General features: G+C 41.4%; 1 protein-coding gene across 6 annotated transcripts in view; it reads right to left on the minus strand.

Moving 5' to 3' along the window:
- LOC113028470 (myosin phosphatase Rho interacting protein) overlaps positions 1 to 15514 on the minus strand; it is a 53377-nt gene extending 37863 nt beyond the window's left edge. For 3 of the 6 annotated variants that reach the window (XR_003273237.1, XM_026178762.1, XM_026178761.1), the window contains exons 1-3: positions 14607 to 15514; positions 12340 to 12417; positions 9579 to 9644 (exon numbers count right to left, since the gene is read on the minus strand). Coding sequence is in view for 5 of the 6 variants with exons in the window: in XM_026178762.1 (XP_026034547.1) it covers positions 9579 to 9644; positions 12340 to 12417; positions 14607 to 14726 (264 nt within the window). In the remaining variant the exon portion in view is untranslated. The remainder of the gene's footprint in view (positions 1 to 9578; positions 9645 to 12339; positions 12418 to 14606) is intronic. The other 3 variants (XM_026178766.1, XM_026178763.1, XM_026178764.1) reach the window with 2 other exon arrangements.
- Between the last annotated feature and the right edge of the window lie 3497 nt (positions 15515 to 19011).

The raw sequence follows: 19011 nt of genomic DNA on the forward strand, positions 1-19011 counted from the left end.
TTGTAAGCAGTGACCAGACGCAGCTCTGAGGCTGCACTTTTTAAAGATACCTTTGCTGCAAAGCCCTGACATTAACAGGTGACAGGATTGCTGGGTCACCATGTTGAGGCAAAAGGTCAAAGGTCACCTAATACAGCTGCACCTGTCATGTCTCTGAAAGACATTCAACTGCAGCTGTGGCCACTACAGGCTATCCCAAGGCAATGGCTTCAAATCTAAGGCTAGCCTACAACTGAACTTCGAACTGAGGTGCTAACCAAATCAAAAATTACAGTTACAGGAGGTTTATTTTAAAACGTGTGTCCAAAATGTATCTAGCCCAAAAAAAGTAATCTAAATATATTGGGAAGCATTTTTTGGTTTGGTTTTAAATGTATGTTTTTTACTTTCACTTTGCCTGCCAGTGTCCCTGCGCCACCACCACTGAACATGCAGACCTTCCCACTGTTTTATTAGCACCCGTCTTGGAGCTAGCTAACCTCTCACCCTGATACTTTAAATGAAATCTTTTGTCAGTGTCCTGGTCTGGTGTTTAGAACAAACTGAGCGAGCAGTCTGCCAGGCCCCGTTTGGCTTTATAGAGCAGGGAGGGGTTTAGGGGGGGAAAAGAAGTTACACAATACTGGTGGTTGCTCTCCCCCAGCACAAACAGTTTATTTGCCAGACAGAGCTGGAATGGAAGAGAGAGATACAAGACAGTGGCAGGATAAGTGAGCGGTAAAAGGACGGGAAAGTAAATTGGACTGAGTAATGTATAAGTGAAGTTCTTGTTTAGCCAAATCCTCCAGGAATAAGCCTTTTTCTGGTTAATGAATGGCTGGAAATCATTAAAAAGTACAAGAGAGTGACTGAGGGAGGGTTGAAACGAAGGATGGTAAAAGGATATTCTGAAAACTTTTCACCACGGCACAGTACTCGTCCACAGTCAACCAGAATTCAACTAAACCTCCTTCACATTCGCCAAGAGAAATATGACACAAGAAAGAAAGTGCAAAGTCACAGTCAGCTAAAGTCCCACATAAACACAAAATGGAGACCTGGCACACTTTTAATGATCCTGTCAACAGTCTCTCTCTCACACACACACACACAGCCAATATAATCACTATGGTATGCCCTGAACTCGAAGTTCAGGTCGCTGCCATGGTAAGCGAGGTTCTAAATCAGTATTCGAACACCATCATTGCTGTTGATGCCCAAAATCCCACACAGTCCATGAAATAACAAACAGTAGTCCAACACCCTGCATAACCTTAATTATTATAATCTATTCTCACACAAAGGCATTTAACCGTGAATACCATGCGATGCACTAAGGTTACCAGTACCAATATGGACACAGTGGCACAAAATGTGTTCACAACTACAACAGCAAAGTGTCTTTAAAAAAAAAACAAAAAAACAAAAAGTGTTTCACTTCAGAATTTGCAAAGATAAAAGTATGTGTTTGCTACTTTACATAATAGCTTACACATAACCTACCCCTCTAGCAATTGTGAAGGGGATGTGAGTGACATATATTTTGGCATAATTGTAAGTCCATCTTTTGTCGCTACAGTAATTTCAGCGCCATTATTTGCAGGCATATTAAACCATCTGGCTGTGGAACACACAATCACTATGAACAAAGGGAAGCTAGTGAGAAGATATGAAAATATAAAACTTTAAATTACATTTTATATTTAAGAGAAAACAACTAAACACAAATAAAAGTAACTGATAGCAGCTCACAGATAGGCTAAGCCCACGAGTTTAATATTTAGAGGACAGACTTGGTCCTGAGCCAGTTACAGGATACTGCTGACTGAAGAAAAGGAAATGTCTCAGAGTATTTATATCCGCCATATCCAGAACAATGTGGTCACTAAGACAGAGACAAAAACTAAGGAGCAAAGATAAGAATACAGATGGAGAAATTCAGGCCAAAAGCATAACACAGAGCAAGACTGGTAATATATTAACTGAATATGCAGCCTAGCCCATCTTTCCTAAGACCCTTCACCGTGTTTAGTTTAGTTGAGTCATACTCTCTTGGTAATAGCAAACTTGCATGTCAACACTCAGTTGGAGAGTGCTCATGCATCTTTTCGTATCTTTACTGAACACACTGAGCAATCACAACACAGGCTGGAATAAGCAAGCGAGTCAGGTGTTCTACGAGGTTGGAAGACTGGGTCATAGATTAAAGCCTCCCTAAAGAAACCAGTGTGGTTACTGACAGTCTTCTGTTGTGAGTCATGCCTTAATCACCACTGTTTTCACTCGATGTTCATAGAAGCATTTCAGAGTTGTGAAGTGAAGAAGTGACAAAAAGATTTTAAACAATAGGACCCATTGTCTTCAAATGACAAAAACATATTTTCACGCACAACACTTCTGCGATTATCTCCCATGGACAGAGAGACAAAGGTGGAGAGAACGAGTGAGCTACAAACATATATCAAAGCCAGCATATTGCTGAATCTATGCTGTGAGGTATGAAGGCATTTCTGAAGGCCCAAAAAAGATGGTTCAGCCTGATCGAGGCAAGGTGGACCTACTGAAGTGGCCAATAGGTACATAGAGATATTCAAGAAAGAAATACTCTATCCACATCAACTAGATGTGGTACTCGAGTGTGTGTGTGTTCACTTGGATTAACTGCCTTTAATGAGCTGAAACTAACTGGATCTTAGAGAGCGAGAGCAAGAGAGAGAGGCTGACATGCATCACGCTTGTTTAGTCAATAAGAGACATCAACAGAAAAAAAAAAGTTGTGTCTTAGGTCATAAAGCTACAAATGACAAATCACTGTTGTCTTAGGATGATGATGCTTCTACAGAACAATGTTTTCATGGAAAAACAGTACTTTGAACCAGAGCACAGGAGTGGTGTGTTATTTAAAAACCCCATGCTCTCATTAACACACTTACTCACATAGCACTTTGTGCTTGTGAGCTGGCCTGAAGCATGACCTTACTTCATCATGCTGGCTATCGTCAGGCGAAATCATTCACAAAGACAGTGCTGCACTAAAAACTTTGTCTCCCAGCATTTGCATGGAAGTTTGCAAACACTCACCACTTCCCAGGTGTACTGAAACCTAGCATCACTTACAGGACTCCAAACCTGTGTGTCTGGGGCCTTAGGAATCAGTTTCACGCACAGCCAACCAGTCGCGAGAACAAAAATTGTACCTTAATGACTGGTGGTTGCTATGCGACCACCAACCAGCCTTCAGACCTGTGTGACTGTTTTTATTGTAAGCTAGCTGTTGAGCCTGTTGTTTGTGCTTTAATGACTTTAGCATATACTCATCCAATTCCATCATCAAGCTATGAAATTTCAAATCAGGCAGGCCTGTGTTGTCATTTTTGGTTGGTTGTGCCAGAGCAACAATGCTTACCGAAGTTGGCCCTCTTACTGTAGTGAAACTTTATCAGCCAACAAGTCAGAGCAATGATAAGATCTTCAGTGCAAAATTGGGAATTTAACTAGGACACAACAGGGACAAAAAAGAAAAAATCCCCACAAAGTCCCCATTTCTGCACACAGAAACAAAAACAAGGGAATTCTTGTTATAAATGTACCACACTGGGTGAAAGCTTTATGACTGGGGGTTGCTATTCAGCTGAATGTCAGTTACAGTGCTGCAGATCCTGATTATTACAAGCTGTATGAATTGCTCTTCCCATGGTTTTGTGGCTTTGTGCACTGGGTATAGTGACCCAACTGTAATCCATTACTGTTTACATTCCAGCAGATCAGTTCCTACTGGAACCATGGGGAAGGAAGGGCAGGGGTTAAATAAGACTCTCACGCACCATATCTCTACAAAACCAACATATGCCTAACCCAGAAACCATATTCAGTGCTCTAATATGGAGAGATTATACCACTTCTATCCACCAGAGCTGCAACGAACGTTTATTCTTGTCCCTTTGTGCTATAACGCAAACAAATGTACTTCATGTGGTTCACACTTCTTTCTCCACTCATTTTCTCATCGCTTGCTGTGAGTGGAAGACTAGAGCACCTCTAAGTATTCCTAATTTGATGGGGTGGGGTGGTAAAACTCTACTTATTCCCCCACATAGAGTGGCCTGGAGGCAAGAAACACAGCTCAAAAGCCATGCCCACTCATCCATCCCCTAGCTCTCACCCCAAACAGACACTCACTGCGAAACGTTTAGATTCATGTTTCTCAGGTGCAAAAAAAGAGAGAATTTACGCATGTTTCAGCATGTGAAAAGGTTTTACAAGGCTTGAAGGCAAATACAGGCCGGGGCTCTATGGGTTCATGTCAGAGATTAAGCAGAGATGCAGCCGGACCTGTGTGTATCTCAAGTTAAAAGAATGCACAAATGTGTGGGAAATGGAAGGAAGTTTGTCTAAAAGAAAAAAGAAAAAAGAAAAAAAAAACCTCTCAGTTCTTGGACAAAGCTATGGGGCAGAAGTCCACTATTTGAATTCCAGTAAACACAGCAAATTAATCGAGCCAAGATGAAATGTGAATGACTTAAACAGCTAAAACATCATGAGAACATCATGTTCTCGTTGAATACGGCTGCGATACAGACTGCAGTCAATACAGTCTAAAGGCAAACGCAATCCAAGTGTATCTGAAAGGGTCTTTTGTGTACTGCAACTCAATAGGGAGCCTCACTTCATTCGCAGGTATACTGTGCTTGTTCAGCCTGGGATAAAATACATTAAGCGAACAGCGTGATAACACAACCTGCACTGTGTTCCCGCAAAGGTCTCGAAATACAATGAAGAAATACTGCACACACACCACCCTCAACGTTAATAAGAGATTAGCAATGCACAAGCCTGATGATTCAGTGTGACCTCAGACGCCACAACACAAGAGTGATAAATTCCCAAAGAGGAAAGTTTAGATCACATAATGAAGAGCATGTTTCAGTTAGAATAGGTTATCTATCGGTCAAAGGACGTTCACTGGGTGCGAGGTGATGTGTAGGGCATTTGACTGCACAGTGAAGGTTATTAGAGTATGGGTGTTGATCTTTCTGACTCTCGCTGTCATTAAAGCAGCTTTCCTGACAGTTTTTCTCATCTACATACCTGCCCTCACTCTGACGTGATAATGGATCTGGTGTGAGAGGCTGTTTCTCTCACCACACTTGGACAACTTCAACACACAATTATGTAATTTGTCTTATTTGTTTTTATGTTTAACTCAAACTTATCGTAAAACCCACCTTCTGCATCTGTTCTCTGCAAACAAGGAACACTTTAATAAAGAGCTTACTCAGAACTTGCAACACCTGTTCCAGACGTGTCCTCTGCTCTCTAGTACCCTCTTTCACAGGTAGGCGCACACACACACACACACACACACACACACACACACACACTTCAATTCAGCCTTGCACATTTGTTCTGATGCTGTATCTGATGTTTTTGTCCACAGCCACAGCAGAAAGGCTTGCTCGACAGAGCCTAGAGACAACTTCAGCGCTCAAATCCGTGCTTTGCTTCCAGTCTGTTCTGTCCTATATCAGTCAGGTCAGAGACCTCTAGAGCTCTCAACAAAACTGAGAATCTGCCCCATGCATCAAATACCATGGTAAACTGCCGGTGGACAAAAGGGACAAATCGTGTTGCCTCAGCAACGCTGCCTGGACAAAACTGTGTTAGTCTGCTTTTAGAACAATCCAGCTGGTGCATTCAGCAAATACTGGGGACTGAACTGCAAGTGAGCTTGCTAAATAATTATGTCTTCTCTCCATATTTGCAAATACCAAATAAAACAACACGTATTCTGTGAACTAGTGGCACATTTTCAGCTATTCACACTCAAACAGCAACAGTAAACAGTTCTCTTTATCACAGTTCTCTTTATCGTTTTTACTGCTGCTACATTTTACCCCTCTCTTTACCACTTGTCTTGTGCACATAACAGCTCTCCAGAGCCACTGCTGCTCTTAGCAGAAAATCGTGGCAGTGGTGTGTCATGTTAGCTGTTCACTGTAGGTGGGCAACCCCAAATCAATGACTTCAAGTACTGTGCTCCCTCCCAGGTTTTTGCTAGTCCATTCCTTTCCCACAGAGCCATGCCACATCCTGCAGGTTGGAACCTCAACCCATCTGGGTTTGGTTAAGCCAAGACAGAAGAGCCATAAAAAAAAAAAACCAGGCTAAGAGCAAAACAGAGGGGAACCTCCTCATTTACAATCATAACGAGTGCTCCCAAAATTGGGTTTTGATGTGGTTTAGAGGAACGTTATACTGGCGAAAGCTGGCAAACTTTAAAAATCAATTTAGTTCATCTGATCTTAATGTTGACCAGTGTTTGCCATACAGACTACAATAAATCAAGAATATTTTGCGACATATTTTACCATTTTTCCCCCTCTTTAACATTTATGGACATCCTCTAGCTCTTACACTCAACAAAAATATAAACGCAACACCTTTGTTACTGCTCCCATTCCCCATGGGATGGACGTAGACCTAAAATTCATTCCAGATACACAATATAACCATCCCTCCCAAACAGTGGTCACAAATCAGTCCAAATGTGTGGTAGTGGGCACATCTGCTATATTGAGATAATCCATCCCACCTCACAGGTGTGCCACATCAGGATGCTGATCTGACATCATGAGTAGTGCACAGCCATTGAAGTGGAGTGGACCAACATTCCACAGGCCACAATTGACAATCTGATAGACTCCATGCGACGATGTGTTGCACTGCATGAGGCAAATGGTGGTCACACCAGATACTGACCGGTTCTGGGTCCCCAGACCCCCAATAGTGCAAAAAACTGCACATTCCAGGGTGGCCTTTTGTTGTGGGCAGTCTGAGGTACACCTGTGCACTACTCATGATGTCAGATCAGCATCCTGATGTGGCACACCTGTGAGGTGGGATGGATTATCTCAATATAGCAGATGTGCCCACTACCACACATTTGGACTGATTTGTGACCACTGTTTGGGAGGGATGGTTATATTGTGTATCTGGAATGAATTTTAGGTCTCTACGTCCATCCCATGGGGAATGGGAGCAGTAACAAAGGTGTTGCGTTTATATTTTTGTTGAGTGTATTTTGAAAATTCAGTCACTGTTAAACAGCTAGTCCCAACTTACCCTGTGTTTTGTTACCATACTAGCTTTCTGATCTGTTCAAGCAGTCCTGATATCATTCAGCTGCTCTGAGCATGTGAATGAAGACCTGACTGGAAACAAAGCAGAATACCAATTTGTTATCTGTTGTCATAAAGTATGTAAATGATTAATATGTTTAAATGTAGGTTCGCCTCCTATCACACATGCACATTTGCAAATGGATGGATGCAACGCCCTTACTACTGCTATAAATACAATCTAATCTTTGGAAAGTAATGATTATTGTGGCTCCTTGATGTGTTCCATGCCAAATATTAAATTTTTTCTAATCTCAATACTAATCGAATTGAAAACAGCCTAATAACAATGTCAGATATGTACACCATTTAGCCAAGTTTGTGCAGCTCTTTATTCAACTGAAAACAATTATTCTAATTAGCCTCGTGTGACAAGCGAGGCTCTATATTTAGTGGCACTTGATATTTCAAGCTCCAGACCCTTATTGTCCCTATACTTTTGATCCTCCACTCAGAAGAGGGATGAAAACACAAAGAGTGACATCCAGAGAGAACACTGAACGGAGGGAGGACATCCGCCACTTCACTTGTCTCTTCCTCATCATCTATGTTTCTTTCCATGTCATCCTCCTCCTCCATTCAGTGCCTCACAAACGAGCCTCAATATGAAGAGCACATTAGGGCCACTGCAGGATTTAAAAGCTATGTTCAGACAGATTTTGTTAGCCAGTGGTTTTATTTTATTCCAGTAAAAACAGTGGAAATAGACATAATTTAAGGTTGCTCACGTGCTGTCGTGTGCATGTATCTCAAGAGTTGTCAACTATATTGTACATGATATATCGCTGTACCTAGGGGGGGGGGGGGGGGGGGGGGGGGGGCGGAATAGTATAGTAGTTCCTGAGGGTTGGTGGCTGTTGCTGGGTAAAAATGTGTGCACAAATCTTCTAGTGATTCCTTTGGCTGCTAGCAGATTGCCTGCAGTTTTTCACGTTTGTCTGCAAATACTTGCTAACTACTAGCTGAGTGGTAGTTAAACTTGAAAAAGTGTGAGAAGAAGCTTCGCTTTAGCCAAATGTTTTTTTGTTTTTTAAATTGGTGCAACTCTTACTTTCAAGGAAAACCAGTCCGTCAATGCCAGTCAACCTACAACCCAGCATTAAGCTAGCAATTGTCATGTGTCTGCAAGACTTCAACTGTGAGAATGCAATAACTGTAAAAGGACTTAATATGAGGAGAAAAAAAAAAAAAAAGAATGCCACACTGCACCCCAGCACCTGCTCCCTTTATTACATCAAACCTCACACTAGCTTTTCTACTAAAATACCACAATGTGAAAGGGTCAAAGTCAATAAAACAAATACCGTTTCATCTACATCAGCTTTCACCTCATTTCAAAACACATCCTACGCTTAAAAAAGGCTGTTGAACACTGCTTGGGTCAATCAATATTCAGCATGCCTACATCTTACAGTGCCAATAACACCGACAAACTAGATTCCTGAACCAAGTCGACTACAAAACTCAAGCTCAGACAGAAAGTCTACATACTAATTTTATAATTACTACATAGATTTTAGTCTACTGACTAAATATAACTCGGTGATTTAATATGTCAGTCAATAAGTGGTTTTTCCAGTCTTTCCTTTAAGAACAGGAAGTAACCACGGGACACCTGCACATCAAGTGCACAGTGTAGTAACCACCTAAATAAACACACAAAGCTAGGTACATAACTTTGAATGTCAACACCACACGCTCATTCCTTTTCACACTACTGTATAAGCAGGCTTAGTGTTTAGCACGTTCACTAAATACGTGGTTGTATGGAACAAAGGACTAGTGCTAACCATGTGTAGGCTGCCTCATCAATCTCACATTTTCAGCACTTGCATCAAAGTTTTTCTTTGGTTTTAAAACAACTAATTTTGCACAGAAATCATGTAACTAGCATTTCTTGTCAGATAAACTAAACTTGCAACTAACAATGAAAAAAATGATCACACTTTATTATCATCTTACAATAAATACAACTTTATTACAGTAACAATTGCCACTGTAAATTATTAAATAGTAGCCAAAGCCTCTGGTTTAACTCAAGTGAAAAGAGAGCAGTCCTTTGATGTGAAGCAGGAAAAAGAAAGAAGTGAAAGTTTTAAGGTCTGTTCCCCTTATGCGTCAAACTGCTGATGGAGTTGTTTGTTTTCAGAAGTCAAAGAGAGGGGAAAAAAACTTCCCTTTTATTTATATGCTGCAAATTTTCAATGTCATAGTAGCAGCAATGAGGTGAACAAGGCTGTGTAAATGAGCAGATCATGGTGCATTATAACACAGATACACTGAACAGTATGCTGCTGTTTGTTTGAACCATGCTTTGGTTGTTTAGACTGTGCCACCAGCTATTAACGGTCACAGACAAGCTTCAGAATATGAACAAAATGGGCAACAAAATAATCATCAGCTGACAGGAAGGAAGCTCACCATTTCATCCAGAGCATAGCGAAGTAAGCCGTGCTCGTAGAGGATAAAGAACCTCCTCTGCCATTTCTGTAACAAGACAAAAAAAACAACAACAAACAAATCTGTCATTACGGACATGATCACACAAAAGATATCAAACCATAGTCATTTTATATATATATAATAAAAAAAAATTTAAAAAAAGAAGCCTCACAAGAAGTTGTGCCAGTATTTATCATATCAATCATTACACATTTTATAACTCTGGGCATGAGAGTCAAACACAGACTTGTGGAAGGCCAATAAATTTCTAAAGCCTGAGATTATTTTGCTGGATCTAGAAACTCCAGTGAAAAGCTTGAACACACACCTTAGGGTATAAAGACCGCGTGCGCGCGCACACACACACACACACACACACACACACACACACACACACACACACACGGAAGTGCAATCAAGTTTTTGGAAACAGTTGCTATACAGCAGTAAGCAAGTAATGCTGGCACACTTTCCTCTTACGGGACATCACAAGGCTTTCAAGCTGTGACAAGCTGGACAACATTTTTATCAGCATGCATCAGCTGCATTCGGTCATTAAGATTTCAGATAGTTGTAAAGAAAAGGAAAACAATTTGAGGAAAGAAGGCCTTCATATATAAAGTGCAGGTGTTATCACAACAAGAGCTAAGTGGATACAGACGTTCATAAGAGAAGACGAGATTACACTGCTGATTAAACTGTAGGATATATATGGAAAGGCATGCAACTGTGAAGCGCAGTATCATTATGTACCAGGTTAGGTTAGCTGAGAAGGGGGGGGGGGGGTAAGTCTTGGTTTGAATGGGAATCCTGTCAGTTACAATAATACAATTTCCACTGATATTCATCCTCATTGTCTTGATCAGTTCTCTTCCACTGCCCTCATATCTTAATGTACCGCTTAGTCTCAGTGTTAAATTTCCTGGGCTCCTATTCTAACAGGGCCTGGTGCATGAAATATTGAGAGCTGCTCTCTAACCTAAAAGGCCACTGGAAGGTCTCAATAGGGGGGCTGAGAAGCCTCACAGGCAATGTTAAAGGGACATTGCAGTCCACAGATGCTTTTTAAAATAAACCAAACCAAACCAAACAAAAAACCAAACACGATATATTACAGGCTACAGAGGCTGATTATAGAATTCCAGCCTCACTGTCACAAAACAGAGCCAGACCCCTCCACAACCTGTTAAACTAAAGTGACCCTAAAACGTGACTCACCTGAGACATCAGCGGTTTTCTGTTTCTCTGTTATTTGTTTCAGTGTAAACCTGACAAATGTGCTCACGTCAGCACTACGTACAAGCCAGCAATTATACCCCCGCAGTGAAACGCTGACTGGGAGAATAGGCAGAACGCATCACTGATGATGTCAAAGCAGCGGCAGACTGTTGATAGTAGATCCAGAGGTGCTTTTCCCAAAACTCATATGGAAGCCATCAGCGAGGCTGTGAGAACTGAGACCTTTCTTCTCCTCCCCCACATTCTCCGCAGTCCTCTTTTTGGGATGCACCACCACAGCATATAATCTGGCAGCTGATAAACGACGGCTCCGATTACACGATACTGCAGTGGTAAGAGTTATTAAATGAAGTCAATATTAGGCTCATTATTTCCTAACAATGAGGCTTCACTGACAGAGGACCGAGATTCCCATAAGAATCTGCTGATTTCATGAAGTAGCCACTGAAGCCACAACAACAAGAGCTCTTGTTTATCAAATGAGTGCCAGAATGGATAAAGGAAATTAAAGGGAGGAGTAGCCACGCTACTTACCTAGCACTCTGAGCTGGTAAAACAAACTTAGCTTAGAACTTTGGTGGTAAACAACATAGCTTTGCCTAGCTAAATGGGGTGGGGGGTCTACAACTGTAAGCTTAGAACCAAAACAAAAATCATCACAGACAAGAAAAATGGATAATGGCTATGCTGGGATTTCCGCCAGTGGATGATGGTCGGGGTACACCCTGGTAACTAGACAGCCATCTGCACTCTCAATCCCTCCTTTGGGCAATTTAGAATCACCAATTACCCAACAATCATGTCTGGACTGTGGGAGGAAGGCGGCGTACCTGAACAGAAACCACGCAAGCACATCAAGAAGCTCCAGAAAGGCTCCAATACAGTCTCACAGCAGTTTGTGAAAAAAGGCACAACCTTTAATCCATAGATACGTGTTACTGGACATAGATTTCACACTTTTTTTTCTTGGTCCTCAACAAAACTTTTCATCAGTATCCAAATTTGACTTGACCTTGAGCATAACTTGGGCAAAGACCTGTTAGATGATCACTGTGTGCAAGTGTCACTAAAATCAGTACACTAGGATGACAAGTTTCCCCTAAGCTTCTCACACCTCGGGTGAAAACCTATTAGGTGACCAACACTGTAAGAGGAGCAGCATTTCTTGCCAACAGTGGACAGACGGGCAGACAGCGGATGCCTCGCCATGCCATAACGTCATCTGTCAGCTCAAAACCAAACAGGCTGCTCATTTTTCCTCAAAGCAGTTTAACAAAAAATCAAAACCACTACACCAATCAACCATTCAGACGAGCAGAAGCTAAACACAGGGGGGTTAAATGGACCTCTTCTCTTATAAAGAGCGCCAGTTTCTTGCCATGAATTTCTGCCAAAACTTCCAAAAGAAAGTCAAGAAGAGGTGAAGTCACAACATAATGCTCTCTTCTAAACACAAGCAATCTCACCACCAGCAAAGCTAAACACTTATGAAACCACTTACCCGAGATCTGTGTAAGGGATTGTCAAAATTTGTTCCCTCCGGTGCCAGAAGCAGCCATCCTGCATATATAGGTTTTGCCTGGTGAGTGGAAAACACAATGACAGTGTTGGAAGCAATCATTAGCATAATAAATAACTGTCTAATTATGGGACACAGAAGTTGATCCTGCAAGTTGAGACCACATACTATGACCTATTTAAAAACACACGCACACACTCACAAACATGTGTTAAACTCCGTGAAAGTGTTATAATAGACATTAGCTGCCTTGACTTTAGGCTACACTCGCCACTTGGCTTTATTCCAGAGCACCATGCTGCCCTGAAAAAAAAGAAAAAGGAAAGGCTAACACACACACACAGTTTTTCTTCTGATCCTCTAAGTGGGTGGACTGGTGGGTGGTGGGGGAAGCAAGAGGCAGAAGTTAGGAGGGAAAAAAAAAAAAAAAAAAAGCAGTGGATGAGAAGCAGAAGAAATTAGTGCCGAGCTTTTGTGGCTACAGATTTGCAATTCAAACATGTACTGAGAGACGCAAGTTGGCCTGGCAGTGTTTCTTAAGTTGTTCTGGTACATGCTTGAACTGTAGCCACGCTAGTAGTCAGCACTTGTCTGCCGAGCCAAGAAGCCCTGCATAACCACTGCATGCATACTGCGTGCAGGAGACCTTGCTGAACTTGATGTTTACATTAAGGTCTTACCTGTGCCTAAAGAGCTTATCAAATTAAGCGTCTTACATAAATGCACATGTGCTTCGTCCCCCAGCCTATGAAACAGTAGCCAACCAATCTGAGTCAAAAGAGCTTGACATATCCAGCTGTCTGGCACTTCCATGTCTTTCAATCTGAGGTTTTGATTACAGTCATAACTTCACCCTATGTACGGCCGAGCATAATCCACCATAAAATCCTCTTTTGCTTTGATTACATGCAGCACAGCACATTTTCCAGCTGAGTGACTGTGTAAACAAAATGACATAACATTAATTTCCAAGCACAAGTCCAAATTATAACCTTGGACCGTCAAGAGTTTGAACAGACTTGGAAAGAGAAACATTCAGACACTAAAAATGGAGGGGGAAAAAAATGCAAGATGAAGGCAACTGAAAGAATAAGAGAGTGGGACACTGTTGTTGTGTATTGTTGTTTTAATGCCCATAGGGAGGAAAAAAAAAACAGTTTAGAAAAACATCTCATCTGTCCTTATAAGACTTGACAGCAATGGCAAGTCCCCCCTGAGACTGAGAAATAAGCGTGATGAATCTAGGTCACTTTTTAGCCTCTAATGGTTCAGCGGTTAAATGTACTCATCTGAGCGTGTTCCTGTGTCTTCATTTCGCAATGCCCCCCACCTCACAACCTCTTATTCCATGTCATCATAAAGGATTTTAATATTGCTTCAATAGCCTGGGCCTTTAAGGCAAGTGAAATTGGAAAGATGGGAGGTCAGAATGACAGTTCTGGTTGAAAATAGATGCTCCGCTTTTCCATATTTTTTCTGTGCGTGTGTCTGTGTAAAGACTTAATATATGGACTACAGGACTTCAAACCTCCAGCAACAGACAATCTAATAATCTTTAATAGCCATGTGAGGCCAACAAACGTAAGCCAATTTCTGTACCAACATCGTGGAGGACAATGATAGTGGACAATGTGTCTCACAGACCTGAGAATGAGCCTTGATCTTTCCCATTAAACAAGAATCCCAAGAGGAATGATCACAATGTGGGTCAACAAAGTTCAGCATGACACCATACCACCTTCACAACATAAGACTCCCTGCTGGGGACAATGTAAACAGTGAAATATCTCCACTAAAATAATAATAATGTTAAAAATAATAATAATAATAATAATAATAATAATAAGTCAGCCTCACCCAATATTAGTCCATGTTAAAGTAAACTTTACAGTTTCTTAATTTAAGCAATAGTATGGTTCAAACTACAGTTAAATGATCAAAGGAGACAACATAATCTGAAATAATTACAGCTCCTGTAAAAGCAGCTGATAGCGTTGCTCCTGTGCTGCAGGGCATGGAGCTGGGTGGAAGCCTGCGTGTGCATGAATTAGGGTCAATATGCGCCCTTGGGCTGGAAACTAATTATGTCCAATTAACCCAACCTTTGCACTTCGTGGTCTATTAGCACACGACAAGTCGTTTGAAATGAGCACATCAAACAGAAAAGACAGCAACAGGATTTGCACTCCCATTAAACGGCACATAGTAAGAGTGAAACGCAATGGAAAGTTGCTGGAGCGTTTGTTTACCTGGTTTAAGTCTTCGTCGTTGAGCAGATGCGACTCTCTGGGCTTAAAGCAGTTCTGGCATTTACTTTTGTTGAAAATGTTGGCTTGAAATTTCCGACAGGGATTGTCTTTGAGTGACATGGTTGATTGAGGGAGCGACACTCGATGAGAAAAAAAAAAAAAGAAGACTTATTTTAAAAGTCCGTGTTCTCACAGCAAAGACTGACGCGAGTTGCTGATGTACGCTTTCTAGAACAAAGCTATTTAACAGTGCGCAGTTCACCTGTCCCGAGGTTACCTGAGGCAGTGCGTAACCCCTCGTTAAGTGATATCTATATTGGTCATCTTGCGCGCGGGGTCGCCTCCTGCAGCTAAAGCTGAGCTGCTAACTTTAGTTTTAGCGTGCAGGCTTGGGCAGAACTTGTCAAATAAAGTCGTCGAAAGTGCGGACAGATGTTCGCGTGTCTCTCTTAATTACGTCCTCCGGCGAGGTGTCGACGTCTCACAGGTGACGCTCCGGGCCTCGAGCTCGCTGCAGAGGTCCCGTCACAGTCTCCATCGGGCGGAACGGCTCTTCACTGAGGGGGAGGGAGTCCACTTCGGCCCCCCTCTCTGTCTTTCTATCAAACAAGTGATAGCGCGGTCATTGCCGTTAAATCTTTTTCTCGCTTCAGGGCCACCGGAACGTTATCAAACTTCGGAAAAGCCATCGACGTGGTTGTCATGCCGCTGGATGAATAGCGTCGGGTCCTGTTCGTCGTAGAGCTGCTCCCCCTCTGGTACTGATACGCAGTCTGCGGTTGATGTTTTCGTGCAAATCCTCGTTCGGGCCGGACATTCAGTCGGTGGAGAGGTGAACGGGAGAGAGTGGGGCTGAGAGACAACGCCTTCGTCCAATCGGAATAGATGGACACGCCCAAAATCCAGGCCGTTTCTTTCGTGGACCAATAGGAAATCTTCCGAAGTGCTAATATTTTCCCTCATGCTAGGTGGTATTTAAAGGCCCACTTAACTTCCGTACAAAAACTCTGATGTTGTTGAAATTGCCTGTGCTCATATATTGCTGTGTAGGGTGAATCCACGTCAATATTATTCCATTATTGTACTAATGAAAAAACATTAATTTTTTTAAATTCAGCTTGTGGAATACGGTTTGGTTTTTACATATGAAAGAAAAGTCTAAAGGTATACACAGAAATGGCTTCCTAATGAATTACTAATAAAATAAATGGCAGCAGGCCAAAAAAGGACACAGCACACATCATGCACTAATAGTTATGGAAACTGCACGTGAAAAGAATCTATAAAAGGTGTACAGGAGCAAAGCCTGAACTTAATGTGTATTACAATTTTTTTTTTTTATTATATACATTTTTTTAATAAGTGTGGCTTATATAGTGTAGTGGGCTGCACAGCAAGCGGTAATAATGCAACTTTCAGGCTGATGCTAATGCTACTTTATGGTGTTTTAAAACGTACATCATCATCAAGGAAAAAAAATCTAAAATCTACAGCACAAATGCAAGTTAAAGTCTGGCAGGTGTTCTTATTTTAAACATAGACGGCAATCTTAAGACTCCAGAGCACCATCTGTTGGTCTTGAATTTCAAATGGCCTGACTGGGATTTTTAGAAACGTATATATTAAAGGATATGTAGAGAGTGTGGAAAATGATGGACCTGGGTTGCGATCTGCTTGTGTTCCTCCTGGATGCCATTTATTTAAGATGACTTAGTGCATTCTGAACAGGAGGACAGGCATGGGTTTGTTATTTGCACACAAAAGCAAGAATAGTAACTGTGCAGATATTTCTGCAGAGAAGAGAAAACCAAAGCACGAATGTCTGTCATCACCGTCAGGTTCTTTGAAGTGCACTTGAAAGCGAAGTGCAGCATGTTTTTCAGATTCCAGGCTGATGCTCCAGATTGGGAAAAACTGTGAACTCAGGGCACAAAATATGTGAGTTATTGCATCATGCTGTGTTTTGAGGCACGATTTTATGTTTTTTGTTGTTGTTTGTAACTTGGAGAAAGAAAGAAATTAGTGTTAGTTAATACAAACCAGTGCTTGTAAGAAGTGTTTGATTTCGATTATGCAGCTTGAGGTGGTGGGATTGTAACGCCAAGTGAGCACATATAGTGGGGTAATATAACAGCTAAGTCTGGGAGAAATTTAAAGCAAAAATATGTGTAATTATTCATTTAGGTCATTACAGTAAATGACTGAAATACATTTTTTAAATATGTTCTCCATTTTAAACTGAAACATGCTTCTGAGTAACTAGAAAACAAAAAAAATATGCATCCCATGAGTCATAAAACCATGACATCATTTTATTTTGAAAATGAATCCAGTATTTAGTGAAGAATTTGAAATCCTGGGACTGTTATCCAGAAAGAGTAGTGTTACTGATCCACAAAGGTTGACATGAACATTGCTGACTACTTGACCATTTCATGTGTGTATGTAGCACCAAGTCATAACAACAGTTACTGCATTGCACTTTATATAAGGTAAAGACCCTACAATAATACAGGAAAAAAAAATCAGAAACCCCCAACAACCAGATGGCAATCTACAAGCAAGCACTTTGGTGACAGTGGGAAGGGAAAAACTCCCTTTTAACAAGAAGAAACCACCGAAACAGGCTTAGGGAGGGGGGGGAAGCTATCTCTCGCAAGTGGTTGGCGGTCAGTCTCTAAACACTAAATTTATAAGAAGGCAAGCAAAACAACCCACCAATAATGTTACTTTTTATCTTGTGTAGCAAGTACGTGACCCTCACGCACCCAAATTCTGAAGGATGCCCCCCATCTGATTATTTTAGTGATCTGGACACACTTTGCTTGTGTGTCCCATTTTTTTGCCTGCTTTTGATGTTCCTAACCCTCTAAAGGTACTCAAAGCTACTACTGCAACTAAAGGAAACTTTCTTTAATTATTTCCTCACTTCTTTATTTTCTGTCATATGAACAAAAGTACTGGGCTACCTACCGGTACACATTACACCTACAGAAACTGCTTTGTTGTGATGGTAATGCCAGAGGAGGTTTGGACCTCTGCAGTTACTGAGTCAGCAGTGTTGATGACTTTTACAGATTATGTGGCTCAGCATTCAGCGACCCAGCTGTGTCATTTTATGTGTCTTGCCACTTGGTCATTAAGTGACAAGCCTGACTTAATGACTAACTTGCTGAGGTTCCATTTTGATATAATACCACTTACAGCTGATCACTGAATATATAGGAGGGAAGACTTTTTACAAACTGGCTTTCTGTAACAGTTGCATCCTGTGCAAGGTTCAAATTCAGTGAACTCATTCTTTCACAAATGTTTGAAAACACAGCAGCGGACAAAAACACTGTTTCTGACAGTTTTTTCAACTCTTGGCACTGTATGATGTCACTTGGAGCGCATATTAATATGGTCATCTCAGGCATACAGATCTATTTGTGAGGACATCAGACAATCAGAAAAGAGTTATCTTAAAGGAGAGGGAAAAGAAAATTATTTTAAGGCGTGAATCATGAATAGCTACTCTAGAGGACTCCAAGAATAAAAATATAGAGTTGGAAAGAAGCATAATGGGTTCCTGGTCTTGGGTGAGGAGCCAGTCAAAGAGTGATTCAAAAACCCGTATGAGTGAAAAATCTAGGGAACAATTCACTTTCTCTGGGATAGGGTTACTGAAGCACCGCCCTGGAGCCAGGCCTTGGAAGGGTTCCCAAGGGGGATTGCCTAGTGGCCAGGCCTTAGGTTTTTGGGCACGGCCGGGCACTATTACCGTTAAGTTATTACCATTAGGTCATAGTACCTGGTACCAGGTACTAAAATAGTACCTGTTCGTGTTCCAAAGCGATCTGAGCTGGTACTAAAATGTGACGTCACGCCACCAATTAGCTGGTCAGTGGCATTAGTGAGTCATGAGAGCGTCTCCTTCACGAAAATCAAAACTGCCATTTTTAAAACCTGGCAATAAGCGAAAAAAAAACAACACAGTGGTCCCCGAGTCTGACAAAAACCCAGAGAATGAGCAGGAGGTATATCGTCGCCTCAGCGCCCACCTTTGTTGTAGATAGCGTTCGTGTTGCATACTAATTAGGTCAAGGGACGCACAGTTGCATTACTATATTAGGTGGTACTTAATTGTAATGGAAAACCAGTTAATCTGATTTGATTTAATCTGAAGTAAGGTTTTATCAAGATCTTAAGGAGTTGCTAAAAAGTTGTTTGTTTAGCTTAATATAAAGAGATACAAATGCATTCTTTAGATCGACACAACTGAGATTTAAATGCCATTTCCAATGCTTTAAGGATTATTTATATCAAGCTGTAATACTATATATGGCTGTTTATAAATTGGGGCCCTTCTATACATGTTGAAGCTTTCATCTGCTTCAGAAAAGAAAGCAGTGTTAGCAGATAC

This window comes from Astatotilapia calliptera, chromosome 8, assembly GCF_900246225.1.
Source record: "Astatotilapia calliptera chromosome 8, fAstCal1.2, whole genome shotgun sequence".
In the NCBI taxonomy this organism is placed as follows: domain Eukaryota; kingdom Metazoa; phylum Chordata; class Actinopteri; order Cichliformes; family Cichlidae; genus Astatotilapia; species Astatotilapia calliptera.